The sequence below is a fragment of the Macaca thibetana genome, chromosome 18, assembly GCF_024542745.1.
Source record: "Macaca thibetana thibetana isolate TM-01 chromosome 18, ASM2454274v1, whole genome shotgun sequence".
NCBI classification, from domain to species: Eukaryota; Metazoa; Chordata; class Mammalia; order Primates; family Cercopithecidae; genus Macaca; species Macaca thibetana.
In genome coordinates, this window is record NC_065595.1 from 54,283,598 (window position 1) to 54,309,139 (window position 25,542).

Here is a 25,542-nt window from a genome sequence, read left to right on the forward strand (position 1 = left end):
CGTGGAGCAAAATGCTCTCATTAAAAACCTCTTTAGTACATCACACTTTCTCATTTGCAAACAAAAGTCTTCAATTTACTCTATAATCTTCATGGCAAAATTCTAAAGTGATTTAGTACTGTTTTGTTGTACACCTTTCGTCATACTTAATCAAGAATGCCCAACTCTATAGGGTATAATGTTTTCGTATGTGGGTAACACTATACAGGGGTGTGCATGAAAGATGTCCTATTAAAAGGCAGAAACTGCATTATTTCATTGAGGCAACTGAGTGTCAAATTAGGTATTCTATTTAAAAAATAATAATAATAATAACACCAAGGTGAGAAAGTCAAAATAGAACACCACTAGATAAATCCCTAAGCTTTTTCAGAAGAGAGGAATAATGTTCAGTTCCCATCAAAATGTTATTATTAATACTATGGAGGGAAAAGAGGAAAGAATCTGGGGCCGGCTGACAGTCACATATTCAAACAAGATCAAGACAGTCAACTGAAAGTAACCTGTTGAGAAACCCTATACATATATTGAGAATATTCTTTCAAAAGAGTACTAACCAAAATTTTTTAGCACGTGTTTAAAAATAGAGCAGGTTGAAAACAAAAAGTAGTTTGTGGTGAAATGGTCAGTCTTAAGGAGATGCCAAGTACATAAATTCCACTTTAAGATTACTTCAAATTGTTTTAGTATTAGGGGAAAGAATGAATAACTGAAAAGGTAACTGAATCTTTAGTAAAGCAGAAAATAATTGCTACGTTCTGAACGTCTGTATCCCTCCAAACTTCTAATGTTGAAATCCTAACACCCAGGGTGACTGCTATTAAGAGATGGGGCCTCAGCCGGGCGCGGTGGCTCAAGCCTGTAATCCCAGCACTTTGGGAGGCTGAGACGGGCGGATCACAAGGTCAGGAGATCGAGACCATCCTGGCTAACACGGTGAAACCCCGTCTCTACTAAAAAAAAAAAAATACGAAAAGCTAGCCGGGCGAGGTGGCAGGCGCCTGTAGTCCCAGCTACTCGGGAGGCTGAGGCAGGAGAATGGCGTGAACCCGGGAGGCGGAGCGGAGCTTGCAGTGAGCTGAGATCCGGCCACTGCACTCCAGCCCGGGTGACAGAGCGAGACTCCGTCTCAAAAAAAAAAAAAAAAAAAAAAAAAAGAGATGGGGCCTCTGGAAGGTGATTAAATTATGAGGATGGAGACTTAGTATCCTTATAAAAGAGACTTAAGAGAAACCCCTCGCCCCTTCCACCAGGTGAGAACATAGTCAAGTAAAAGTAGGCTCTAACCAGACACCGAATCTGCTGGCACCTTGATCTTGGACTTCCTAGCCTCTAGAACTGTGAGAAACAAAATTCTGTTGTTTATAAGCTATCCAGTCTAAGATATTTCATTATAACAGCCCGAATGAACTAAGACAACCATTAATCAAAGAAAATGAACTAAGAACCATTTTCCACTTGCTCCACAAATTACAGGACAGAAATCCTTTTAAACTTTGTGTTTACTTATAAATAAACTGTTAGAAAAGTGTTTTCATAAGTTCTAAAATATCTTTTGTTGCTGCTGGCCTTTTTACTAAAAAATACAGTTTTAGAGTCTAATGCTGCCACAATTCAGAACTTCTAGGTGACAAAATAATGATTTTAGTTAATCTACCCTGCAGTACAAATCAAACAGGCTATATTTTAAAGTCCTTCCCTGTAGAGAAATGGCATCTAAAAGATAGCCACACCAAATAAAAGATTTTTAAACTGACCACTGTCTTCAAATTCCCCTATGTGTAGTGTAACATTTTCTCCCATTCTGCAAATTATATTTTGGTTTTCTGAAGTCTCTCACACAAAATTTCAGAAAATTTTGCAAAAATCTAACAAAAAGGCCGGGCGCGGTGGCTCACGCCTGTAATCCCTGCACTTTGGGAGGCCGAGGCGGGTGGATCACGAGGTCAGTAGATCGAGACCATCCTGGCTAACACGGTGAAACCCCGTCTCTACTAAAAAAAAAACACAAAAAATTAGCCGGGCGCGGTGGCGGGCGCCTGTAGTCCCAGCTACTCCGGAGGCTGAGGCAGGAGAATGGCGTGAACCCGGGAGGCGGAGCTTGCAGTGAGCCGAGATGGTGCCACTGCACTCCAGCCTGGGGGACAGAGTGAAGACTCCGCCTCAAAAAAAAAAAAAAAAAAAAAAAAAAAAAAAATCTAACAAAAATGGAAACTGACCATAGTTTTCATTGGCCCTGTATTTATAACAAGCTTTCTCAAAACTAATGTATCTTGGCAAGCACAAAAGAGTAAAACCAGGTACTTTTAACCAGAAAAGGAGGAAGTTCTGAGCATTAATGCAAAACTGGCATTTATCGAGAATAAAGACTACAATAGTAACCTCAGTTCAATAAAAATAGCCATTGAGTTAGAGGCTTGCCTGTGGAAACAGGATTGCAAATGATATGATTATGTATCCAGAAAACCCTAAGTTATCTATATATAAAAAAATCCTCCTAAGACTGATAAGTGAGTTTAGCAATATTACAAGATGCAAGGTTGACACATGCAATAAGTAAGTTCTAAACACCATTAAGGTACAATTGGAAACTTAAATTTTTAAATGTCATTTATAATTGCTCTCTCCCAAATGAAATACTGAGATATAAATCTAACACATACAGGTATTTCTACGCTATAAATCACGAAATGCCTATGAAAGAAATAATAAATAAATAAATAAATAAATAAATAGAGAGACATGCGGTGTCCAGGCTTGTAAGACTCAACAAAGATTTCAATTCTCTCCAAATTTATCCACAGACTTAACACAATTCTAATAAAATTTTGTTGTAGATATGGATAAGTTGATTCTAAAGTTTATATGGAAAGAAAAACGAACTAGAATAGCTAAAATCATTTTTTTAAGAAGGACAAAATTGGAAGAATAACCCCATGCAATTTTAAGACTTCTTGTAATGCTACAGTAATCAAAATAATGTAATACTGGCAAAGGGACAGACAAATAGGTTAACAGAATCCACAAATAAGATGTATATAAATATGGCCAATTGATTTTTAGCCAGGTGGGAAAGGAATGCAGTTGAGAAATGACAAAAATTCTCTCCTTGACTAAACTGAATCCTCTTTTAAAGTAGGCCTGAACCTTGGCCTAAAAAACATTAACACAGTTTCTAACAGCTCAAGGCCACCATTGTAGGATGGCCTTAACTTCCTTACAGAGCCTAACTGAAAAAACTCAAGATTGCCAGAAGAATTTACTATTTGTTCCATCCAACATCTGACGGTAAGGCCCCATCTTCCAGCCTCTATGGAAAGGCAGCAGCTGATTAAAGTCTATCTTACCACTTTGGTGTCTGGCATAGTCTTTTACACAGAAGTTGTGGGGCTGGGCGCTGCGGCTCATGCCTGTAATCCCAATATTTTGAGAGTTCAAGGTGAGCGGATCACTTGAGGTCAGGAGTTCGACACCAGCCTGGCCAACATGGTTAAAACCCCGTCTCTACTAAAAATACAAAAAGTAGCTGGGCATGGTGGGCACGCCTGTAATCCCAGCTACTTGGGAGGCTGAGGCAGGAGAATTGCTTGAACCCAAGAAGTGGAGGCTGTAGTCAGACGAGATCGTGCCAGTGCACTCCAACTTGGGCAACAGAGTCCGACTCCATCTCAAACAAACGTCAAATGTTGTTGGAACAATTGAATATTCACGCGCAAAAAAAATTTTTAAAAATCAGTCTGGATCCAAACCTCACACCTTATACAAAAAAATAACTTAAAATACAAATGTAAAACTATAAAAGTGTACAGGAAAAAACCATAGGAGAACATGACTTGGGGTCCAGCAAAGAGTCCTTGAACATGACACCCAATGTATATCTATAAGAGAAAAAACTGGCAAATTGGACTGCATCAAAATTTAAAACTTTTGCTCTATGGAAAACACACTTAAAAGAATTAAAGGACAAGCTACTTTATTTCCATGTCTCCAATCTATTTGTCTTTCTTGCCTCGTTGTACTGATAAGGACTTAAACTATAATGCTGAATAGTAGTGGTAAAAGCAAGTATCTTTGCCTTTTTCCTAATCACTGGAAGAAAGCATTCAGTCACCATTAAGAACGATATTAGCAGGGTTTTTAAAGCTATCCTTTATCAGCCTGAGGAAACCTCTTCCTTTTTAAAATTTCTTACTTTAATAGAGACAGGAATCTTGCTATGTTGCCCAGGCTGGTCTTGAACTCCCAGTCTCAAGCTATCCACCGGCCTTGGCCTCCCAAAGTGCCGGGATTACAGGCATGAGCCATCATGTCCAGCCAAGGAAGTCTCTTCTATTCTTAGATTCCCGAGAGTTTTCAGTCATTAATGGATTTTAAATTTTATCAAACATATTTCTAAATTAATTGATAGGATCACATGGTGTTTCTTAGACTATTAATATGATAGATTATATTGACTGATTTTCAAATATTAAAGCAGCTTTTCATTTCTGGAATATAATATACATAGTCATGGTATATTATTCTTTTATATGTCAAATATCAATACATTCTTTTTATATCAAATCTAAACTAGATGTGATTTGCTAACATTTTGTTTGGGATGTTTATATCTATGTTCATAAGAGATATTAGCCTGCAGTTTTCTTGTTTTGTAACATCTTTGTGGGTTTAACTGTTAGGGCAACAATGACCTCATAAAATGAACTGGAAGTGTTTCTGTCTCTTCCATTTTCTGGAAGAGGCTGTGTAGAAGTGGTATTAATTCTTCTGTAAATGTTTGGTAGAATTTACTAAAAATCTGTGCCGGTATCTCTCTTAGAAGGTTTTAATTACAAATTCAATTTGTTTAATAATTACAGAACTAAAAAAATAAAAAAGATTACAGAACCATATCATCTTGGCTAAGTTTTGATAGTTTGTGCTTTTCGAGGTATTGGTCATTTAATCTATCTAAGTTGCCAAACTTCTGCAAAGTTATGTGCTATATTTGCTTTTGGGGAGAGGGGTGCGGCGGGGGGACAGGGTCTCACTCTGTTGTCTAGGCTGGAGTGCAGTGATGCGATCTCATCTTACTGCAACCTTTACCTCCTGGGCTTATGGGATCTCAACTCTGGAGGATGGGAGTTGCAGTGAGCTGACATCTCACCACTGCATTACAGCCTGGGCAACAGAGCAATATTAGAGATTTCTCTTCTTTGTTTTTTCCTTTCTCAGTCTTACGAAAAGTTGTCGATATTGTTGATCGAAGAAGCAGTTTTTGGGAACTTTTTTCTAAAGTCATTGATGAGTACTCAAAGATATGTGCTTCCTTCTGCTTGGTTTGGGTCTATATTGCTCTTCCTATTCCAGTTTCTCAAGGAAGTTTAAATTATTGATTTGAGGTCTTTCTTCTTTTCTAATGTAAGCATTTTCTCCCATCTTGTTACTTTAGCTTACCTATATCATTACCTGTGATTTGAGTTGCTTAAAGTTCCATTACAGATTTTTAATCCACCCTGAGAGTCTCTACCTTTTAATTGGTATATTTGAATCATTTACACTTCATGTAACAATTAATTATTAGATTTAGGTCTATCATTTTGTTTTCTGTATGTGCCCTCTGTTTTTCATTTCTCTGTTTCCCTTTTTCTATTTGGAATTATTTCAAACTTTTTAACATTTTAATTTATCTACTGTATTTTATATTAACTCTAAGTGTTTTATATCAATTTTAGTGGTGGCTCTAGGGATTACAATATACATATTTAAATTTTCAGTCTGCTCAGCATCAATATTTTACCACTTCAAGTGGAATATAAAAGCCTTGGCCATATATATGGCTCTTTATCCTCCATATTTTGCTGTAGTTGTCTTATATATTACATGTACATACATTGAAAATCTCTGGTGTTAATTTTTCTAATCCATACATATGGTGAATCTCAATTTATCTTTAATGAATTTCACCAATCATCATTTTTTACATCAATCATATATATTTCATTAAACCTTTATTTGCATATGTTAGATTTATGATCCTTTAATATCTTATTTATTTTGTTTGTTGCTGGTGTTTAAAACTATAGCTGATTACTGAATATTAATTTAATTTTTACTAAGTCTGACACATAATTGTACATATTTATGGGTACTTAGTGATATTGCAATAAATATACAGTGATCAGATGAGGGTAATTAGTATATCCGTCACCTCAAATATTTCTATTTTTATGTTAAGAACATTTATTAGCCTCCTTGTAGCTACTTGAAACTATGTATTATTAACTATAGTCATCCTACAGTGCTGTAGAACTTATTTCTCCTATCTAGCTGTAATTTTGTAGCCTTTAACAAATCTTTCCTTATCCCCTTTTCCATCCTCTACTATTCTCTGTTCTCCTTTTTACTTCTATGAGACCAACTTTTAATTTTCACATATCAGCGAAAACATACAGTGTTTAATTTTTCCTGGAATACTTAACATATGTCCTCCAGGTTCCATCCATGTTGTCATAAATGACAAGATATCATTCTTTTTTATAGCTGAATAGTATTCTACTGTGTATATATGGCACATTTTCTTTATCCATTCATCTGGTGTTGAGCACCTGGGTTGATTCTATATATTGGCAATTATTAATATGTATAGTGCTGAAATGAACATGGGAGTACAGATGTCTCTGTGACATACTGATTTCTTTTCCTTTCTCAGTACTGGGATTGCTGGATCATACGGTAGTTCTATTTGTAGTTTTAAGAGGAACCTCCATGCCATTCTCCACAGTGGCTATACTAGTTTACATTCTCACCGAATTCCCTTTTCCCTGGATCCTCGATAGCATTTCTCATTTTTTGTCTTTTTGGTAACAGCCATCTTCACTGGGGTCGAATGATATCTAGTTGTGGTTTTAATTTTCATTTCTCTGATGATTAGTGGCATAGAACATTTCTTCCTATACCTGTTGGCTGTTTGCATGTCTTCTTCTGAGAAATGTCTATTCTGATCATTTGCTCATTTGTTTGTTTTTAATTTTTTTTTTTCTAGAGACAGGGTCTCACTCTATTACCCAGGATAGAATGTAGTACCATGATCATGGCTCACAGCAGCCTCAACCTCCTAGGCTCAAGTGATCACACTACTTACGCCTTCCAAGTAGCTAGGACAACAGGCCTATGCCACCACACATGGCTAACCTTCAGTTTTAAATTTTCTGTAGAGATGGGGTCTCGCTAGGTTGCCCAGGCTGATCTCAAACTCCTGGCTCCAAGTGATCCTCCTACCTCTTCCTTCCGAAGTGTTGAGAGTACAGGCATAATCCATTGCACCTGGCTCATTTGCCAATCTGTTAATCAGACTGATTTTTTTTGCTGTTGAGATGCTTGAGTTCTTTGTATATTCTGGATATTAATCCACTATCAGATAAATAGTTTGTAAATATTTCTCCCCATTCTGTAGTCTATTTTTTTTACTCTGTGGATTGTTTCCTTTGCTATGCAAAAGTTTTTCATTTAACATAATCCATTTTTGCTTTTGTTACGTGCACTTTTGAGGTCTTAGTCATAAAATATTTTCCTGACATAAAATATGTCCTGAAGCATTTCCTCTGTTTTCTTCTAGTAGCTTTATAGTTTCAGGTTTTACACTTAGATCTCTGAACCATTTTGACTTGATTTTTTAATAGGGTAAGAGGCGGAGGTCTACATTTACTCTTCTGCATATGGATATCCGTTTTCCCAGCACCATATTTTTGAGGAGAATATGCTTTCCCCAGTGTATGTTCCTGGCACCTTTGTCAAAAATATGTTGGCTGTAGACACCTTGATTAACTTTTGGATTCCCTATTCTGTTCCATTGGTCTATGTTTATGTTTTTGTTTTTAAGCCAGTCGCATGCTATTTTGGTGGCTACAGTTTTGCAGTATATTTTGAAGTCTGGTAGTGTCATGCCTCCAGCTTTGTTCTTTTTGCTCATGATGGCTTTGGCTATTTGAGGTCTTTTGCAGTTCCATATGAATTTTCAAATTTATTTTTCCTATTTCTGTGAAGAATGCCCTTGGTATTTTGATAGAGATTGCACTGAATCTGTTGATTGCCTTGGGTAGTATGGTCGTTTTAACAATATTAATTTGGCCGGGCACAGTGGCTCACGCCTGTAATCCCAGCACTTTGGGAGGCCAAGGCAGGGGGATCACAAGGTCAGGAGATCAAGACCATCCTGGCTAACACGGTGAAACCCTGTCTCTACTAAAAATACAAAAAATTAGCTGGACATGGTGCCTGTAGTCCCAGCTACTCGGGAGGCTGAGGCAGGAGAATGGCGTGAACCCGGGAGACGGAGCTTGCAGTGAGCCGAGATCACGCCACTGCACTCCAGCCTAGATGACAAAGCGAGACTCGTCTCAAAAAAAAAAAAAAAAAAAAAAAGAAAAAGAAGAAGAAAAAAACAGTATTAATTCTTCTGATCCATGAGCATGAGATGTTTGTACATTTGCTTGTATCTTCTTCAGTTTCTTTCATTAGTGCTTTATAATTTTCCTTGCAGAGTTCTTTCATCTCCTGGGTTAAATTATTTCAAGGTGGTTTTGTTTGTTTGTTTGGCAGGGATTGCCTTCTTGATTTTGTTTTTTCAGCTAGTTCATTGTGTAAGGAACACTACTGATTTTTTTTTTTTTTTTTAAACAAAGAGCTGTATGCATTTATTGCATTGGTAGTCAATAAGAATCCTTTGAGATGGCAACAATAGACACTGGGGACTTTTGGAATGGGAAAGAAGGAACAGAGGAAAAAGTGTTGAAAAACTAACTACTGGGTACTATTCTCACTACGCGGGAGCTGGGATCAATCGTACCCCAAACTTCAGCATCATGCAATATAATCATGTTACAAACCTGTAAAAATCCTTTGTTATTGAACAGTTTTGATCCTTGGGTCAAGGTCTTAGCATGCACATTGTTTATCTGGTTAACTCAAAGACATATATATAGGTGCCTAGAGTTTTGAGGCCTGGAAGAAGCCACTGCCACATATATTACAGTTACGGGGTTTCTCTTTAGTATGGCCGCTCTGAGGTAGATTAATGCTTAAACAAATGATAAAGGATTTGCCACACTCATTACATTTGGAAGCTTTCTCTCAAGTGTAAGTTCTCTGATGCTGTGCATGGTGTAAATTTCGACTGAAGATCTTGCCACATTCATTGCAGTTGTAAGGTTTCTCTTCAGTATGGATTATCTGATGTCTGCTGAAGTTTGGTTGCCAAGACAAGGACTTATCACTTTCATTATATTTGTATGGTTTTTCTCCCCTATGGATTACCTGATATTTAGTAATGCTTGAATGCTCACTAAAGGCACTGACACACTTATTACATTTGTAAGGTGTCTCTCCAGTATGGATGGACTAATATCTAGTGAGGTATGACTACAGTAGACAAAATTTCCCACAGCCACATTTGTAAGGTTTATCTCCAGATGGATTACATGATGTTTAGTATGGCTTGCACACTCAGTAAAGACTTTTCCACAGTTATTACATCTGTAAGGCTTCTCTCCAGTATGACTTCTCAGATGCCTTTCAAATATATGACATAACTAGAGACCTTGTTACATTCATTCCATTCATAAGGTTTCTCTCCAGTATGAATTACCTGATGGTTAGTAAGGCCTGGAAATTTCTCCCTTCACTCATTGGTTGTCCAGGAGACTGTTGCTTAATTGTACAGTTTTGAATATTCCTCTTATTTCTACTTTTATTCCATAGTGGTCAGGTAAGATACTTAGGATATGATTTTGACATTGAGGCTTGTTTTGTGTCCTAACATATGGTCAATACTGAAGAATATTCCATGTACTTCTGGAAAGAATATGTATTCTGCAGCTGTTGGGTGAAATGTTCCATAAATGCCTGCTAAGTCCAGTTGGTCTATGGTACAGTTTAAATCCAATGTTTCTTCGTTGATTTTCTGTCTACATGATCTGTCCAATGCTAAGAATGGAATGTTGAAGTCTCCAACTATTATTGTATTGGAGTCCATCTTTCCCTTTAGATCTAATAATATTTACTTTATATATCTCAGTGGTCCAGTGTGGGGTACACATATGTATTCACAATTGTTATATGTTCTTGCCAAATTAATCCCTTATTGTATAATGTCTTTGTCTCTTTACCATTTTGACTTTAAGTCTGTTTTGTCTCATGTAAGTATAGCTACTCCTGCTAGCTTTTCGTTTCTGTTTGTGGAAATGTCTTTTTCTGTTCTTCACTTTCAGTCTATGTATGACTTTACAGCTGAAGTGAATTTATCGTCGGCACCTTACAGTTGAGTGTTGTTTATTTAACCATTTGACTAGTCTGTATCTTTTAAATGGGGAACTTAATCTGTTTACACACAGGATTATTACTGATAGGTGTAGACTTATTGCTGTCATTTTATTGATTGTTTTCTGGTTGTTTTGTATATCCATTGTTCCTTTCTTCATCTTTTAGTGTTTATTTGTGTAGGTGGATCTTTTTCTGTAGTGATAAGGTTTGATTCCTCTCTCTTTCTCTTTTCTGTATTGGTTCTACCAGTGAGTTTTATAGCTTCACATGCTTTCATGATGGTGGTTGTCATTTCTTCACTTTCAAATGTAAAACTCCTGAGTATCTCTTGTCGGGCTGGTCTAATGGTGATGAATTCCCTTATTTTTTGATTATCTGTGAGACATTTTATTTCTCCTTCATTTCTGAAGGATAGTTTTGCTGGGTATAATATTCTTGGCTGGGCCAGGCGTGATGGCTCATGCCTGTAATCCCAGCACTTTGGGAGGCAGAGGCGGGCAGATCACAAGGTCAGGAGATAGAGACCATCCTGGCTAACACGGTGAAACCCCATCTCTACTGAAAATACAAAAAATTAGCCGGGCATGGTAGTGGGCGCCTCTAGTCCCAGCTACTTGGGAGGCTGAGGCAGGAGAACGGCATGAACCTGGGAGGTGGAGGTTGCAGTGAGCTGAGATTATGCCACTGCACTTCAGCCTGGGCGACAGAGCGAGACTCCATCTCAAAAAAAACCAAAAAGTATATATATAAAGTTATATATAAAATATATATATATACACACACACACACACACATATATATATTCTTGGTTGGCAGTTTTTTAAAATTTTCCCTTTCAGTACTTTGAATATAGTATCCCATTCTCTCCTAGCCTGTATAGTTTCTGCTGAGAAATCTACTATTAATCTGATAAGAGTACCTTTATTTGTGAATAGACATTTTTCCTTTACTGCTTTTAGAATTGACTTTGACTTGACAATTTGACTATAATGCACCTAGGAGAGGACTTGTTTGGGATGAATCCACCTGGGGTTCTTCCAGCTTCCTGAACCTGGATGTCTCTCTCCAAATACTTGAGAAATTTTCAGCTATTATTTCATTAAATATGTTTTCTATATCTTTTCACTTCTTTTCTCCTTCCGGAATGCCCATAATGTGAATATTTGTTTGCTTCATGGTGTCCCATAAATCCTGTAGCTTTCTTCTTCTTTTCTTTTCTTTTGTTTTTTTGGTTTTTTTTTTTTTTTTTTTTTTTTTTTTTTTGGTCTGCCTGTGTAGATTCAATCTCTTCAAGTTCAAAAATTCTTTTTTCTGCTTGGTGTAGTGTATTGTTGAAGGTCTCAACTGTATTTTTTATTTCATTCATTGAATTCTACAGCTGTAGGATTTCTGTTTGGTTCTCTATTATGATATCTATCTTGTTATTAAATTTCTCATTCACTTAGCTGGAGCATGGTGGCACATGCTTCTAGTCTCAGATACTCAGGAAGCTGAGGTGGGAGGATGGCTTGAGCCCAGAACTTCAAAGTTACAGTAAGCTATGCTCAAAACACTGCACTCCAGCCTGGGTAAATAAAACCTTGTCTCTAAAAAAGACACAAATAAAAATAAAATTTTCTCTATTCAAATTGTGAATCGTTTTCCTGATTTCACTGAATATTCATCAGTATTCTGTATCTCACAGAGTTTACTTAAGATTATTATTCTGAATTCTTTTTCTAGCATTTTATATACTTCCCTATGATTAGCCTCTGTTGTTGGAAAATTATTGTGTTCCTTTTCATGGATATTTATCTGTGGTTTTTCACGTTTGATGTATCCCTACACTGATTTCCATTCATGTGGTAGAAAAGTCGCCTCTTCCAATTTTATAGAGTAGGTTTCACAGAGAAAGACTTACTCGTATGAATGGGTGTTGGGGTGTCCGTTTGTTGAGTTCTAGGTAGACACAGTAGTGTAGTTTCTTCGGCTGTAATCCATACTAGTGACATATGCAAATGTCTCAGTGGCCTGGGCTGAGTTTGTGGTGGAGGTGGTGCAGTTTTGCTGGGTGTGGGCTCACTGGGCTGTTTCTCAGGTCAGAGGCATATACATACAAATGGTGGGTCCACCAACTCGGTGCTTGGATTTGGGCTACAGGGCTCTTATTCTGGGCAGGAGGACATACACATGGTTGCTCAGCTGGCCCGAGGACATGCCTGCAAGAAGCAGCCCACAGGGCTGTTACTCTTGCTGAAAACACAGGTGCACAGCTGCCTGACTGGCCTAAAGGCATGTCTGGTGAGGATGGCTCGGTCTCTCAGGCCCAAGATGTGGGCTCACGGTTGTTCAGCAGGCCTTTGAGTGTGGCTGCCAGTGGAGCAGCTTTGCAGACCCTGATTGTGGGCGCAGGGCTGTTGGGCAGACCAGATGCTTATCTGTGGACGGTAGGACACTGCAGGGCTGTTTCTCAAGCTCTGAGCACAGGAAGGTAGCTACACCACTAACATAGACGCCTGTCAGCTGCTCAGAGGCTTTGAAGGCCTCTCCCACTAAGGGGCGGGCATGCAGCAGTTTGGCCAGCTCAAGAACAGATTTGCCTTGGGTGGGACTGCCGGACTATTCCTCTAGCTGGAAGTGAGGGCAGCATGAGTTGGCTTCTCTTCTGTGCAGGACCAGTGACAGCCAATCCTGGGCCCAGGCTCCACGCTGCTGGGGTTTTGGCACTCAGAGTCATGAGTGTGGGCTTGGTGCAATGAAGATGGAGCCCCAGTGCTGGAGAGGTGCAGTGCCTACTGACTCCTTGTGGAGGCAACACTCCATAAGTGGCCCTGTTCTCAAGATGGTGCTGTGCTGCAGCACATTGGCTCACAGTGGCTGGATGGAAGCTTGGGAGTGCTGACCTTGGTGTTCCTAATTCAGGGCAATGCGGCTGTGTGAATTCACGGTAGCTCTCCAAACTGGGTTCACGGCTTTTGAGGACTGTGGGATTCTCCTGTAGTAAGGACTGTATGTGTTTGTGGTAGCAACAGGGACTGGCTAGGTTATTCTGATTGCCTTTTCCCTGCAATGGGAAGTCTCTCTTGACTCCAGATCCAACCCAAGTGGGGAAGACAGGACTGCAGATGCTAGGTACACTCATGCTGCCCTCCTGGATTTCCAATCATTTACAGGTGTGTCTCCATTCACCCACTGCACTCCAGCGCTCTCTCTGACATTCTAGTCAATACCTATCTGTTTATTCATTGCCTCAGTCCTTTTTTGTAGAAGAGACAAGCACCAGGCATCTCTAGTCAGTCATCTCGCCAATGTCAGTCCTCAAATCTGCTTTTACTTAAACATACTTTAATTCAAAAGCAGTATAGTCTATTATGCTTTCCATTTCTGTTGTGCTTTCTTCATTCCTGAAGTTCAGTTTCCCTTTGGTATCATCTGACTTCATTGTGAATAATATCCTTAATTGTCTTATAGCAACTCTGTTGGCAGTGAATTTTCTTCCTTTTCCTTCACCAGAAAATTTCTTTATTTCACCTTCATTCCTGCAGGAGATTTTCATGATATATAAGATTTTAAGTTTACAGTTCCTTTTTCTCTACTTTCTTCTGATCTCATTTTTTCCTCCCTTTTTCTTTAAAAAAAAAAAAAGTTTTTCTATTTGCTTTCTAATGAGAAATCTAGTTATTGCAATTATTGTTCTTTTATTGACATGTGTCCTTTTCTTTGGTTATTTTCAAATTTTTTATTTTCTACATCTATATAGTTTTCAGAGATTGATTATGATGTGAGTTGAACCTGGGTTTATTGACTGGGTTAATTGACTCTTGTCATTTCTATCCTGCTATTCAGCTCATTCAGCTGAATGTGTTTTATTTTGGTTATTGTCATTTTCAGTTCCTAAATTTCCATTTTATAACTTTATTATTTATATTTTCTAGCCCTTTGCTAGGAGTTTCTATTTCTCCAATCATTTCAAGAGTGTTTATAATTTGCTTCTTGGAACATTTTTATAGTAGTTTAAGTGTTTGTCAGATAATTCCAACATCTATGTTATCTTGGGGCTGGTACCTGTTGATTGTCCCTTCCTATGGGAGTTGAGATATTCTTGGTTCTTCATGTCAAGTGATTTTGTATTGTATCCTGAATATTTTGAATACAGTCGTCCCTTGGTATACATGGAGGACTGATTCCAGGATGCCAAAGTACACCAAAATCCATGTATATTCAGTTCTCAGTTGGCCCTGCAGAACTTGTGTATATGAAAAGTCAGCCCCTCCACATACATGGGTTTTGCATCCTGCAAATAGTGTATTTTCCATCCACAAGTGGTTGAAAAAAATCCACATAAGTGGACTTGTACACTTCAAACCTATGTCAACTGTATTATGTTATGAAGCTCTGGGTATTCTAGATATCCTTTGGAGAATGTTAATACCTTTGTTTTAGCATGCAATCAACACAGGTTCAAGCCACAGGTTCCAATGTGACTTCTGTGGTCTGTGGCTACAACGTCAGCTCAGTTTTCAAAGCTTTCGCAATGTTATCTGGATCTGCCCTGTGCATCCCCCAGTGGTCAATCTGGGATCTGGTGGTGGTTTGTTGGTCCAGTTCTTACAGGCTTTGGTATGCTCATTAGAATAAGATCCACATATGGCAAATGTGTAGTTCAGGAGTACGTCTAGGAGTTTAACACAATCCATGGGGTTGCTTTCCTGAGCTCTTCCCTCTCTGTCATCTTCCCAGTAATTTCGGGTTCCCTGGAGCCCCTCCTGGCCAGACAGCTGGGGATTCAGCCCACTTTCCCACTCACTTCTGTGACTGTATCCAGGTCTAGAATCAAGCAGTAGGAAGAATGGGGGTAAGGGATGGAGGGTGGCAACCTCACCACCAGTTCAAATAGTATTTTGAATTCTTATCTTCTTCCCCAATCTGTTTACTATTTAACTTTCAATGTCCTCAAATAGCTGCTCCAAGCATTCTGTCCAGATTTTATAGCTGTATTCAGTGGGAGAGAAAATATGAAGTGTTTTTACTCCATCTTAACTGGAACTCTTTAAAGACTGTTTAGCCAGAATTCTGACAATTGGTTTCTGTTATATTACATACCAACTAGCCTTTGTTTAATAAAATGTAAGCTTGCTTGCTCACCAATACCAGCAACAAACACCTTGTTCCAAAGAGACCAAACAGGTTTGGGAGGTTCTCTTTTAAGAATATGCTCACTATTTCCTTTATGGGTAATGAAAAAGGCAGAAGCCTTCATTTCTCTTTTCACAGTCTCTATGATAGGAAGTAGCAGTCTCTAAAATTCAAGATAGTGCCCTAGAAGGCAACTAAGCAACAGTAATTGAAGATTATTTTATTTCTGGTGTTAAGTACTCATCTCTTCATTTATAAGTACAACTCATGTTAGTACAGCCTTTAATCAAGACCCAAAAAACATTAAGAAATTACTTTGAAGATCACACAAGTTCTCAGAGGTAAAGTTCAATAGAGGTACTTCTTGATGCTAAGCACATAATTTTCAAGAACAAAAGGAAAATTAAAAACTATTGAAAACAGAAACCAAAAGATTAAGCAGAATCAGAGGCCCTAGCTGAAGAATGAATAAACCAAGTTTCATATCAGCTGACAGGCTGGACAGGAACAGGGACACATTTAACAGGAAGAACCAAATTTATCTAGATAGTCATGACATAGACAATATGGGAAATCAAAAAATGTGTTTCTTTCTCTGCTTAAGGAAAGTGTTAGTAGCAATGAAAATAATCACATCACCGAATAGGAATGTATGAAAAAATCTAAACAAATAAGAGAAACAAAGTATATCACACCAGGTTTTGAACTCAGGATACAAAGAACTAAGAAAAATGTCTTGCTTAGATTTCACAATGAAAGTTAAGTACACACAGAGGTAACAATAAAACCCTAACACCAAACAGTGGAAACGTTTTAAATAGTAAAACTTTAAATTGAATTAGATACACTTTGGAAAATTTCATGGATCAAACTCTAAAATTCTTAACAAAGATTATAATTACATCTGAATCATTACTTAAAAGAACAAGTTTACCAGGGAATGTAAGGTTAAATGCTAAAATAAACAAAACAAACAGGAAAAAAAAAAAAAAAAAAAAAAAAACTCCTAAACATTAACAGCTGAATCTTAAGTCAAGGGAACCAAAAAGCAAGTTGCAAATTTTTAAAAAATCACCATTCCACCTTAACTTCAAGGATACCACAACCGAAATACAAGATCTTTTTTAAGCCCTCAAAGACAATTATTAGCAGTCATTACACCAAATCAAACAGTTTAGAATCTTTTTTTTTTTCTCCCAACCACTAAGGCTGGTTATTACAATACCAGGGCACTGTCCAGAACATCTGAGATTCCTGGAATTTGATATGTAAACTCTGGTGCCTTGTTGGTCAACACTACTCATTCATCCCTACCTTCCTGGAAAAAAAAAAAAAGTATATTCCTCATAATCTCAATTAGCCACCTTCTCTCTTTAACTTAAACCAATAACATTTGATTTATAAATTGTGTAAAATATTAATCTGCTACAGTTATTCTGTATTACAAAAAATTTTTTTTCAGTTGTCACCCTTACACTCTTTTTTCTTCTCATTTTCTTTTTAGTCCTCTGGAAAGAAAGAAATAACATATTCATGGTCTATCTCAAACTTAAGTCTAAGAGCTCAATGACATCTACCTTAAATGTTCCTACAGTTAATGTTTATAAGCTACTGTTTTTTTCTTTTATGCCTCGCCTTCCCCTAAATTATGACAATCTTGTAATATAAGCAGAGCGGGAATTGTTAAATTCATTTTAAATACAAGGAAACAGAGGTAAGTTCAAAGAATTAAAGTAACTTTCCCCAAAGCAAGCTCTCGATAATGGCAGGCTGAATCTAGAATCCAAGATACTTTACTCCCAGTTCAATGCTATATTTTTTCAAATAGGCATCTTTCTACTAAGAGAGTAGTTAAGTCTCTCAAAACACACAGATCCTACACATCAAAAAAAAAGTATGCATGCAATCTTTTTCTGGATCTCTGATATTTTCTTTTCCATTTAAGGTATACCAGTAAAGAAATACTACCATTAATGTTATCTTGTAAAAATATCCATGAAGGAAACCTAGTGAGGCTTTCATGGTTCCAAGAGAACCTAATGAATGATAACTGGATGATAAATGAACTATGACAGTTCAAGAGGCCAAATCTCAGATTCCCAAATCACAGTATTTTGACCATTTAGTTAGTGGGAAAATAAAAGTGACAAATTTTAAAGACCCCCTTCTTTCTCACCCTAGATTAATGGTTCTCAGTGCAGAGCAGCAGCAGCAAAAGCAGCAACATCTGGTAATTTATTGGAAATCCCATTTTCAGGTCCTACCCTAGACCTACTACAGTATTATAAACTCTGGTTGTGGGACCTAGCAATCTGTATTTTAACAAGCTCTCCAGATAATTTTATGCATGTCAACGTTTGAGAACCACTGTCCTACACTATCAGTGCTGTGAAACCTTTCAATCTGTTTCTCTGCTGTCATACGCAAGTTCTTTATAACTTGTCATTTTAAGAATGTCGTCCTCTTGCTGTATTAATTTGACTGCTAGAATGTACTTTTTGTGACAAGTTTCATTTGTCCCTGTCCAGTACTCTATGAGTTCTGGCCAAGTAGAACTTGCATGAAGTCTAAATACAAACTGATATAATTTAATAGTTTGCCTAACTATCACCTTTCATTGACTTCATATATTTTCAAATTTCATTTTAAAAATATACTGTGCTGTTCTCACGCCTAAATATTTTCTAATCAGTAATGAGCCTTATGATTCAGTATTTTATTTATTGTACAATGTTTTATGATGAATTGTACCAACAGTTTGTATAACCTATATTTTCTATAAACAAAAATCCCAAAAACTTTAGGATACAAGGCTTCTAATCTGGTCTACATTTTAGTCATTTAGTATTCTTTTTCCCAGTTCCTACAGGTTACATTGTGAAGCAAATATACCATTAGGTCTTGATTTCCTTTTTTCTCCCTCACCATCTGATAACAAATCAAAGTGGAATGCTAGGAATTGGTAAAAAGAAAATAAATGAATTCTTTGTCTCACTCTGCACAGATGCATTGAACCTCACATTTCCCAAAGGAGAAAGAAGAAATTCAAAAGGAAATAAGGGTCACAAAATATACAACAATCAAATCAAAATGTTTGAACTGCAAATTCAGACAAATAGCTCTACAAAATTCTGTATGATGTGCTAAGAAAAGAAAAAAGTGAGGGCTAGATTTTAACCTAGGACACATAACACACATATCATACAAGTTTGCGGCTGCATTAAATAAAAATATGCCTGCTTGTCTGAAGTTAGAGTTTAGCAATTAGTAATCCATGTATTAAAAAAAAAATTCAGCAAGGCACAGTCGCTCACGCCTGTAATCCCAGAACTTACGGAGGCTGAGGCAGAAGGAAACTAGTGAGGCTTTCATGGTTCCAAGAGAACCTAATGAATGATAATTGGATGATAAATGAACTATGGCAGTCCAAGAGGCCAAATCTTCAGGTCACAAGATCGAGATCAGCCTAGACAACACTGGGAGACCCCGACTCTCCAAAAAATTTTAAAAATTAGCCAGGTGTGGTGGCATGTGCCTGTGGTCTCAAATACTTGGTAGGCTGAGGTAGGAGGAGCGCTTGAGCCCGGGAGGTCAAAGCTGCAGTGAGCTCAGATTGTGTCACTGCACTCCAGCCTGGGTGACAGAGTGAGACCCTTCTCAAAAACAAAAACAAAAAAAAAACAACTAAAAAAACCTTCACGAAGAGATGGCAAAATGGAAGAATGCCAGTACTTGTATTTTAGGAAAAGTATCTAGAAAAATCATAAAAATTTCAGAATTTGAAAGGGCTAGTATAGAAAATATAAAGTTATAATAGCGAGAAAAAGAGAAAGGATGCTTATGTTTTTTCAGGCAACAGAGAAAGGGAAAGAAGACAGTCTCTAAGTTGAAAATAAAACGTTTGAATTACAGGAATATCCACAGACATATCAGCTGGTTTTCAAATAGACAGAAAACCTGTCAGGTCAATAGGAGCACCATGCAGCAGGAACTTCTTCAATGGAATAAGACTGGGTTGGAGGCCAATCCAAAGGCAGTCTGTTTTTAAGTGCCAAATAAGAATGACAAAATCAGAAGAAGTCGATAGGAAGAATGAAAAGAAATTATTTGATACTTTTTAAAAACCTGTCCAGTTTAACACAATTTGTCCTTACATCTGGAATGCAAAGATGAAGAGCCTCTAAAACTTTACCAGAGGAAAGAAAAACTGCAGGAGAAATGATCCGGGTGCAGTAGCTCATGCCTGTAATCCCAGCACTTTGGGAGGCTGAGGCAGGAGGATCACCTGAAGTTGGGAGTTCAAAACCAGCCCGACCAACATGGAGAAACCCTATCTCTACCAAAAATACAAAATTAGTCAGGCGTGGTGGCACATGCCTGTAATCTCAGCTACTCGGGAGGCTGAGGCAGGAGACTCTCTTGAACCTGGGAGGCAGAGGTTGCAGTGAGCCAAGATCGTGCCCTTGCACTCTAGCCTGGGCAACAAGAGTGAAATTCCGTCTCACAAAAAAAAAAAAAGAAAAAAAAAAATTCTAGTTACTTTTTTCTGAGACAGAGTCTCACTCTGTCACCCAGGCTGGAGTCAGTTCAGTGGCACCATGTCAGCTCACTGCAACCTCTGCTACCCAGATTCAAGCGATTCTTATGTCTCAGACTCCCAAGTAACTGGGATTACAGGTGTGCGCCACCAAGTCCAGCTAATTTTTCGTATTTTTAGTAAAGACAGGGTTTCATCATGTTGCCCAGGCTGGTCTTGAACTCCTAAGCTCAGGTGATCCGCCCACGTCAGCCTCCCAAAGTGATAGGATTACAGGTGTAAGCCACTACACATGGCTTAAGAATTCTAGTCAGTTGAAAGCAAATATGGATAAGATTATGAATGAAGGGGATTCAGATTGTGATTTTTAATATTTATATGAGAAATATCATTGCTGAAACATTTCTCAGCATAAAGAAAACCTACAGCTTCTGTAAACAGTTCTTCGAAGTTCTGCATTTATAAGATAGCCAGTAATCTTTTTTCTATGACAAGCCTGGTAGGTAGGTTTGAAAGGGAAAACAAATCAGTTCTAAATCAAGCAAGCATAAGGCTGTTGTGCTAAAAAAAAAAAAATTCATGAGTGAACAAAGAAAACTTCTCAGATAGCCAAATACCAAAAATTCATACACCAAAGCATCATAGTTTATACCAGCATGATAGTGATTAATGCATCCTAAATGCTAACCTCACAAATTACCATACAAGCAAGCACTCCAACTCTCTATTAAGATATGGTCAGCCAGGCACGGTGGCTCACTCCTGTAATTCCAGCCCTTTGGGAGGCTGAGGCAGGTAGATCAACTGAGTTCAGGAGTTTCAGACCAGCCTGGCCAACATGGTGAAACCCCACCTCTACTAAAAATACAAAAATTAGCTGGATGCAGCGGTACGTGCCTCTAATCCCAGCTACTCAGGAGGCTGAGGCCAGAGAATCACCTAAACCTGGGAGGCAGAGGTTGCCTGAGCTGAGATCATGCCACTGCACTCCAGCCTGGGTGACAAAGCAAGACTCCATCTCATAAAAAAAAAAAAAAAAAAAGGTCAATATTTATGCAATCAAACAAAATACACTGTCACTGTGTATTTGATTCTGAACTAGAGCCCCTTAGAACACTCAAGTTATTAAGAACTCGAGGGGTCAGAAGGATGACAAAAATGACAATATTTGACTTTCACCAAACATTTGCAATACAGAGTGGCTCTGTTCTTGGAAGGGGGCCAATGTATTTGATTCCTTTTTTTGATCAAAGAGGATTTATGATAGGAAGCAACTAGAAAACTTTCAAAATATTTTGGAAAGAAGTTACATTGAGTTCCTTTAATCTTGCTTGGAAAAAGAAATAAATGGAGGTGCAAAGGAAGAGAAAAACACAGGTTTGCTACCACCTGTTCTCATTAAGAGAGGCATTTTTTTGGTACATTTCCTCTCACAGTTTTCTTTGAAAAATGTTGTCCACCTATTCATCCCTTAGGGAATTATTAAACAACATACTAAAATAAAACGCAAACAAAAACAAAACCATCCCATACAAAGTCGAAGGAAAAATTAATCTAAGATTCAGATGCTTATGAAGGTTTACGAAGGAGGGACAGACAGGGTAAGGTTAAAAGGGTAAGCTTTCTGTTGCATATTTTCCAAAAAGGGAATGCAATTAGAAGATAAGCATCTAGTCAGTCCTTAATTAAAACAAGGTGGGATACCCATGATTCAGAGCAACGTTAGGTTGCCCATCCCTAATATCTGCATGCCAGGTTTGCTTAAAGAGAATTATCGGTACAGTTCTCATACTAATATTTTTAGATATATTTTCCACTGGAAAGACATCAGTATGAGGAATATTTTGTTGCTGAAAATAAAATGTTTCTCCTTTCAACTTTTTAAAGCCTTCTCCCTTTCCAGCATTCCCTGTCCCAATCCTGAAATCCCTCCACCCAGAGTTCAAGTATTTTCCTTCTCTCTGTTAATGAAAACACACCACATTGATTGTAAGAATCTTACTAGATTTCCACTTGTTTTGCCTCAATTCCTACATCAATCCAAACAATAAGGGCCTTTAAAACATTCATAAATAACCTGCTGCTGCTGGCACCTAGGAGCCAACTGCAGCAATGTTAAGCAACAACAGATTTCATAGTTCAAGAGGCACAGTTAAGGGAAAAGGTTGCTCAGAAAAATCACTCTTATTTAGCACAAAGATCCTTAAAAATTGCATGAAATCAGTGAAGTAACTATAGAAACCAATTTCTTCAGCTCCATATCACACGTCTCACACCTCAATTGTCTTTATTATCGTCTGCTGTCAGATCCTTAATCAGAAATGTGAACAGGCTTGATGATTTATTCAGGAGGGAAAAGAATCTGTAGGTCAAGTGAAAAATTTCACACACACACCCATACACACACCGCATCTTCAACCTTAGGTACTTTCATTTCATTCTGTTCTCAGCAGCTCTGGGGGCAACTCCAGTGAGATCCAATATTAAGGCTCAATTAAAATAAGCTCCAATTAGTGGAGCTTTTTTCTCTGGGGCTAGAAAAGTCAGGAAATGGATATTGGGAAATGTAAAAAGTCAGCTACTGAGAGGAGGCTGCAGACATAAATGAACTTATTTGTTGATTTCTACAGTTGCTATGCAGAGGCCTCTGGGAGTAAAAGCTTAACCAGTCTAAGCTATAAACTAAAACCCCTGCAGCTAAACATGAACTGTGTGAAACAAGGGCTCCATTCCAGAACAGAAAACTGCTGGGCCTAGAAAATTAAAAGCCAGAGGCATTTTCCATTTAAAACTAAATCCCAGTACCGCCTCCCAGCCAAAGAATTATAAGCAGTATCAGATTTACAAAACGAACAATTACCCTGGAAAAATGTAGCCTATTGTACAATCCCAGATGCTAAATCTCAAAAGTTTCTTTTTTTTTTAAATCTCACATTATATTCCTCTAAGTATACTGCTGTAGTTTACAAAGACCCATTTCGAGACAGGCCTAAGCCTTGAAAATAAATTTTAAAAAGAGAGCACATAACTCATTGACCTCATTTGAAGTACTGCCCTTGCCTTTAGCAGTTCCTGTCCTTCCCCAAGGCTTCTGCAAATGGTATGCAACAGCAAAATAAACCCTGACCTAATTGCCAGGAGAGAGCTGCCAACCTTCCCTCAAACACAAAGACAAGCATGGTAACTTGAAAGTCCTACCTCTTTGGCTTTCTGCTTTAATCTCAGCTGTTCTGGATCTTCTTTATTAGAACGACTCTATCAAAGGAAAAGAAAATTTTAGTAGAAATTACTAGTATCTAAACACCAAAGCTGCCATTAAATATTTAATAAACGACAATTTTCTCTTGTGATTGAATATCTTAGCTCCAGGGGAAAATGCCTCAATCCAGTCTAGCTGCACTCCCACCCTGGTTTCCCCCGCCCCCTCATCATCTGGGCTGGCTGCTGCAGTTCTAGCCTGGAGGAAGCTTATACTGAAAATGATGCTAACAATGTCAGTCAGGTCCAGTTGAGGCATGACGTTGTTCTTGTAGGAACACTGAAAACTAAAAAATTGGTGGTACAGATGAAGGAAAAGAAAAAAAGAAAAATTGTTGGTTTAAATGAATAAAAACAATCAATACTGGCTGATCTTCAGGTGAAGCCATTTGGGAAAACACACGGTATTTCAAGGACTACTAAAATCAAGAACCTGACTAACCTTGAACGAAATCTCTCTCTTTAAAGGTATAATTTCTAAAATTATAAGTAGAAAATACATCTCAGTAATTTAATTAAAATATCTTATCATCTTTGGGTCCTCTATAGCACTTAATAGAATGCTGTGCACCATGTTCAATAATTGTTTATTGGATGTCGCCTTCCATAGTACAGGACTGGCATAAAAAGAGAGTTGCTTTCTATATATCAAGCTATGATGGAACAAAGGGTAAGGAACTTTATTTCTGACACCATGAACATCAGTCTACTGGAAAACATGTTTAGGATATGCATATTCTTTTTTCTCATCATGACAAAGTTATTTACTGCTTATAAATCTGAATATTTGTTCCATAAAATGCAACCTTAGCTAACTAACCTATTAACTAGATAGCTAACTAAATAAAAGCTAAAAGTATTTTCATATTTACTAAGTTTACCTGATACATTTATTGATTTACCAGAACCTTTGGTTAAAGGAAAATATAAGAGACAATCTTTGAGTGCCTACTAATTTCAAAAATCTTAAATATCTACACAAAATTCAACCCATTCTTCATTTTAGTTCCCAATCTACTCAGAAAATTTCATATCAAGCCAACGATAAACCCTTTTATTATTCTAGTTATAGTCTCACCAGAGAATGAGTCTGTGTATATATGTATTTATATTAAAATATGCATTATGTATATACATATATGTGGGTGTGTATATAATATTTTGCCCCAACATAAAATGGGCACATTTCGGTATCAAGCCTTTGTCAGTCATCCAATATTTATACTGGTCATCCATAGTACAGATTCTACTCTGTGTGCCACTGTTCTAGCCCTTGGAGACAGATGATAAAGGAACTGTAGTAACTCAAGTAACTTACATTTTAAGAAGAGAAAAATAAATAATTTTATAAAAATGAAACACATTATGATATGCAAAATATTAGTGATGGGCAAAAATACAAAACAAATAATTGCTGACACTGTTAAGTGCTGTAAAGGAAATTAAATAGGCCAGAGGCAGTGGCTCACATCTGTAATCCCAGTACTTTGGGAGGCCAAGGTGGGAGAACTGTTTGAGCTCAAGTTCAAGACCAGCCTGTGTAATGCAGCAAGACCCCATTTCTACTAAAAATTAAAAAAATTAGCCAGGCGTAGTGACTCGTGCCTACAGTCCCAGCTACTCGGCAGGCTGAGGTGGGTGGGTAGACTGCTTGAGCCTGGGAGATCAAGGCCTGCAGAGAACTATTATCATGCCACTGCATTCCAGCCTGGGCAACTGAATGAGACCCTGTTTCAAAATAAAATAAATTTAATTTGGGCATGGTGGCATGCATCTGTAGTCCCAGCTACTTGGGAGGCTGAGACCCAAGAATCGTTTGAACCCAGGAGGCAGAGGTTGCAGTGAGCTGAGATGGGGCCATTGCACTCCAGCCTGGGTAACAGAGCGAGACCCTATCTCCAAAAAAAAAAAAAGATAATAATAATAACAATTTAAAAATAAAATATATATAATTTAAAAATCAAATTAAAAACAAAAATAAAGAAAATAGAATAATGTGATGGAAAGAGAAGTGTGGTGTGTACTTCTTTAGCTAGGATGGTAAGGAAGACATCTATGAGAAGTGATATTTGAGTAGAGATCTAAATGACAAAAAAGATGTAGTCATGCAAAGATCTGGAGGAAAACATTCCAAGCAGAAGGGACAGTAATTGCTAAAGCCTTAAAATGAGAACATACTCGAGGAAAGAAAGATGGCCCATGTGGTTGAAGCATAGAAAAAAGTTGAAAGAGAAAGGCTGGAGATCATGTGTTGCCTTGTAGGCCATGATAAGGAATTGGGGGTTTAATTCTAGCTATAAAAACAATCCACTGGGCTGGGCACGGTGGCTCAT

General features: G+C 37.7%; 1 protein-coding gene across 1 annotated transcript in view; it reads right to left on the reverse strand.

Moving 5' to 3' along the window:
* The window catches only part of TAF4B (TATA-box binding protein associated factor 4b), a 167,431-nt gene that overhangs the window by 42,815 nt on the left and 99,074 nt on the right, over nucleotides 1-25,542 (reverse strand). Inside the window, exon 13 of the mRNA XM_050767138.1 lies at nucleotides 23,150-23,206. Coding sequence (XP_050623095.1) covers nucleotides 23,150-23,206 — 57 coding nt within the window. The remainder of the gene's footprint in view (nucleotides 1-23,149; nucleotides 23,207-25,542) is intronic.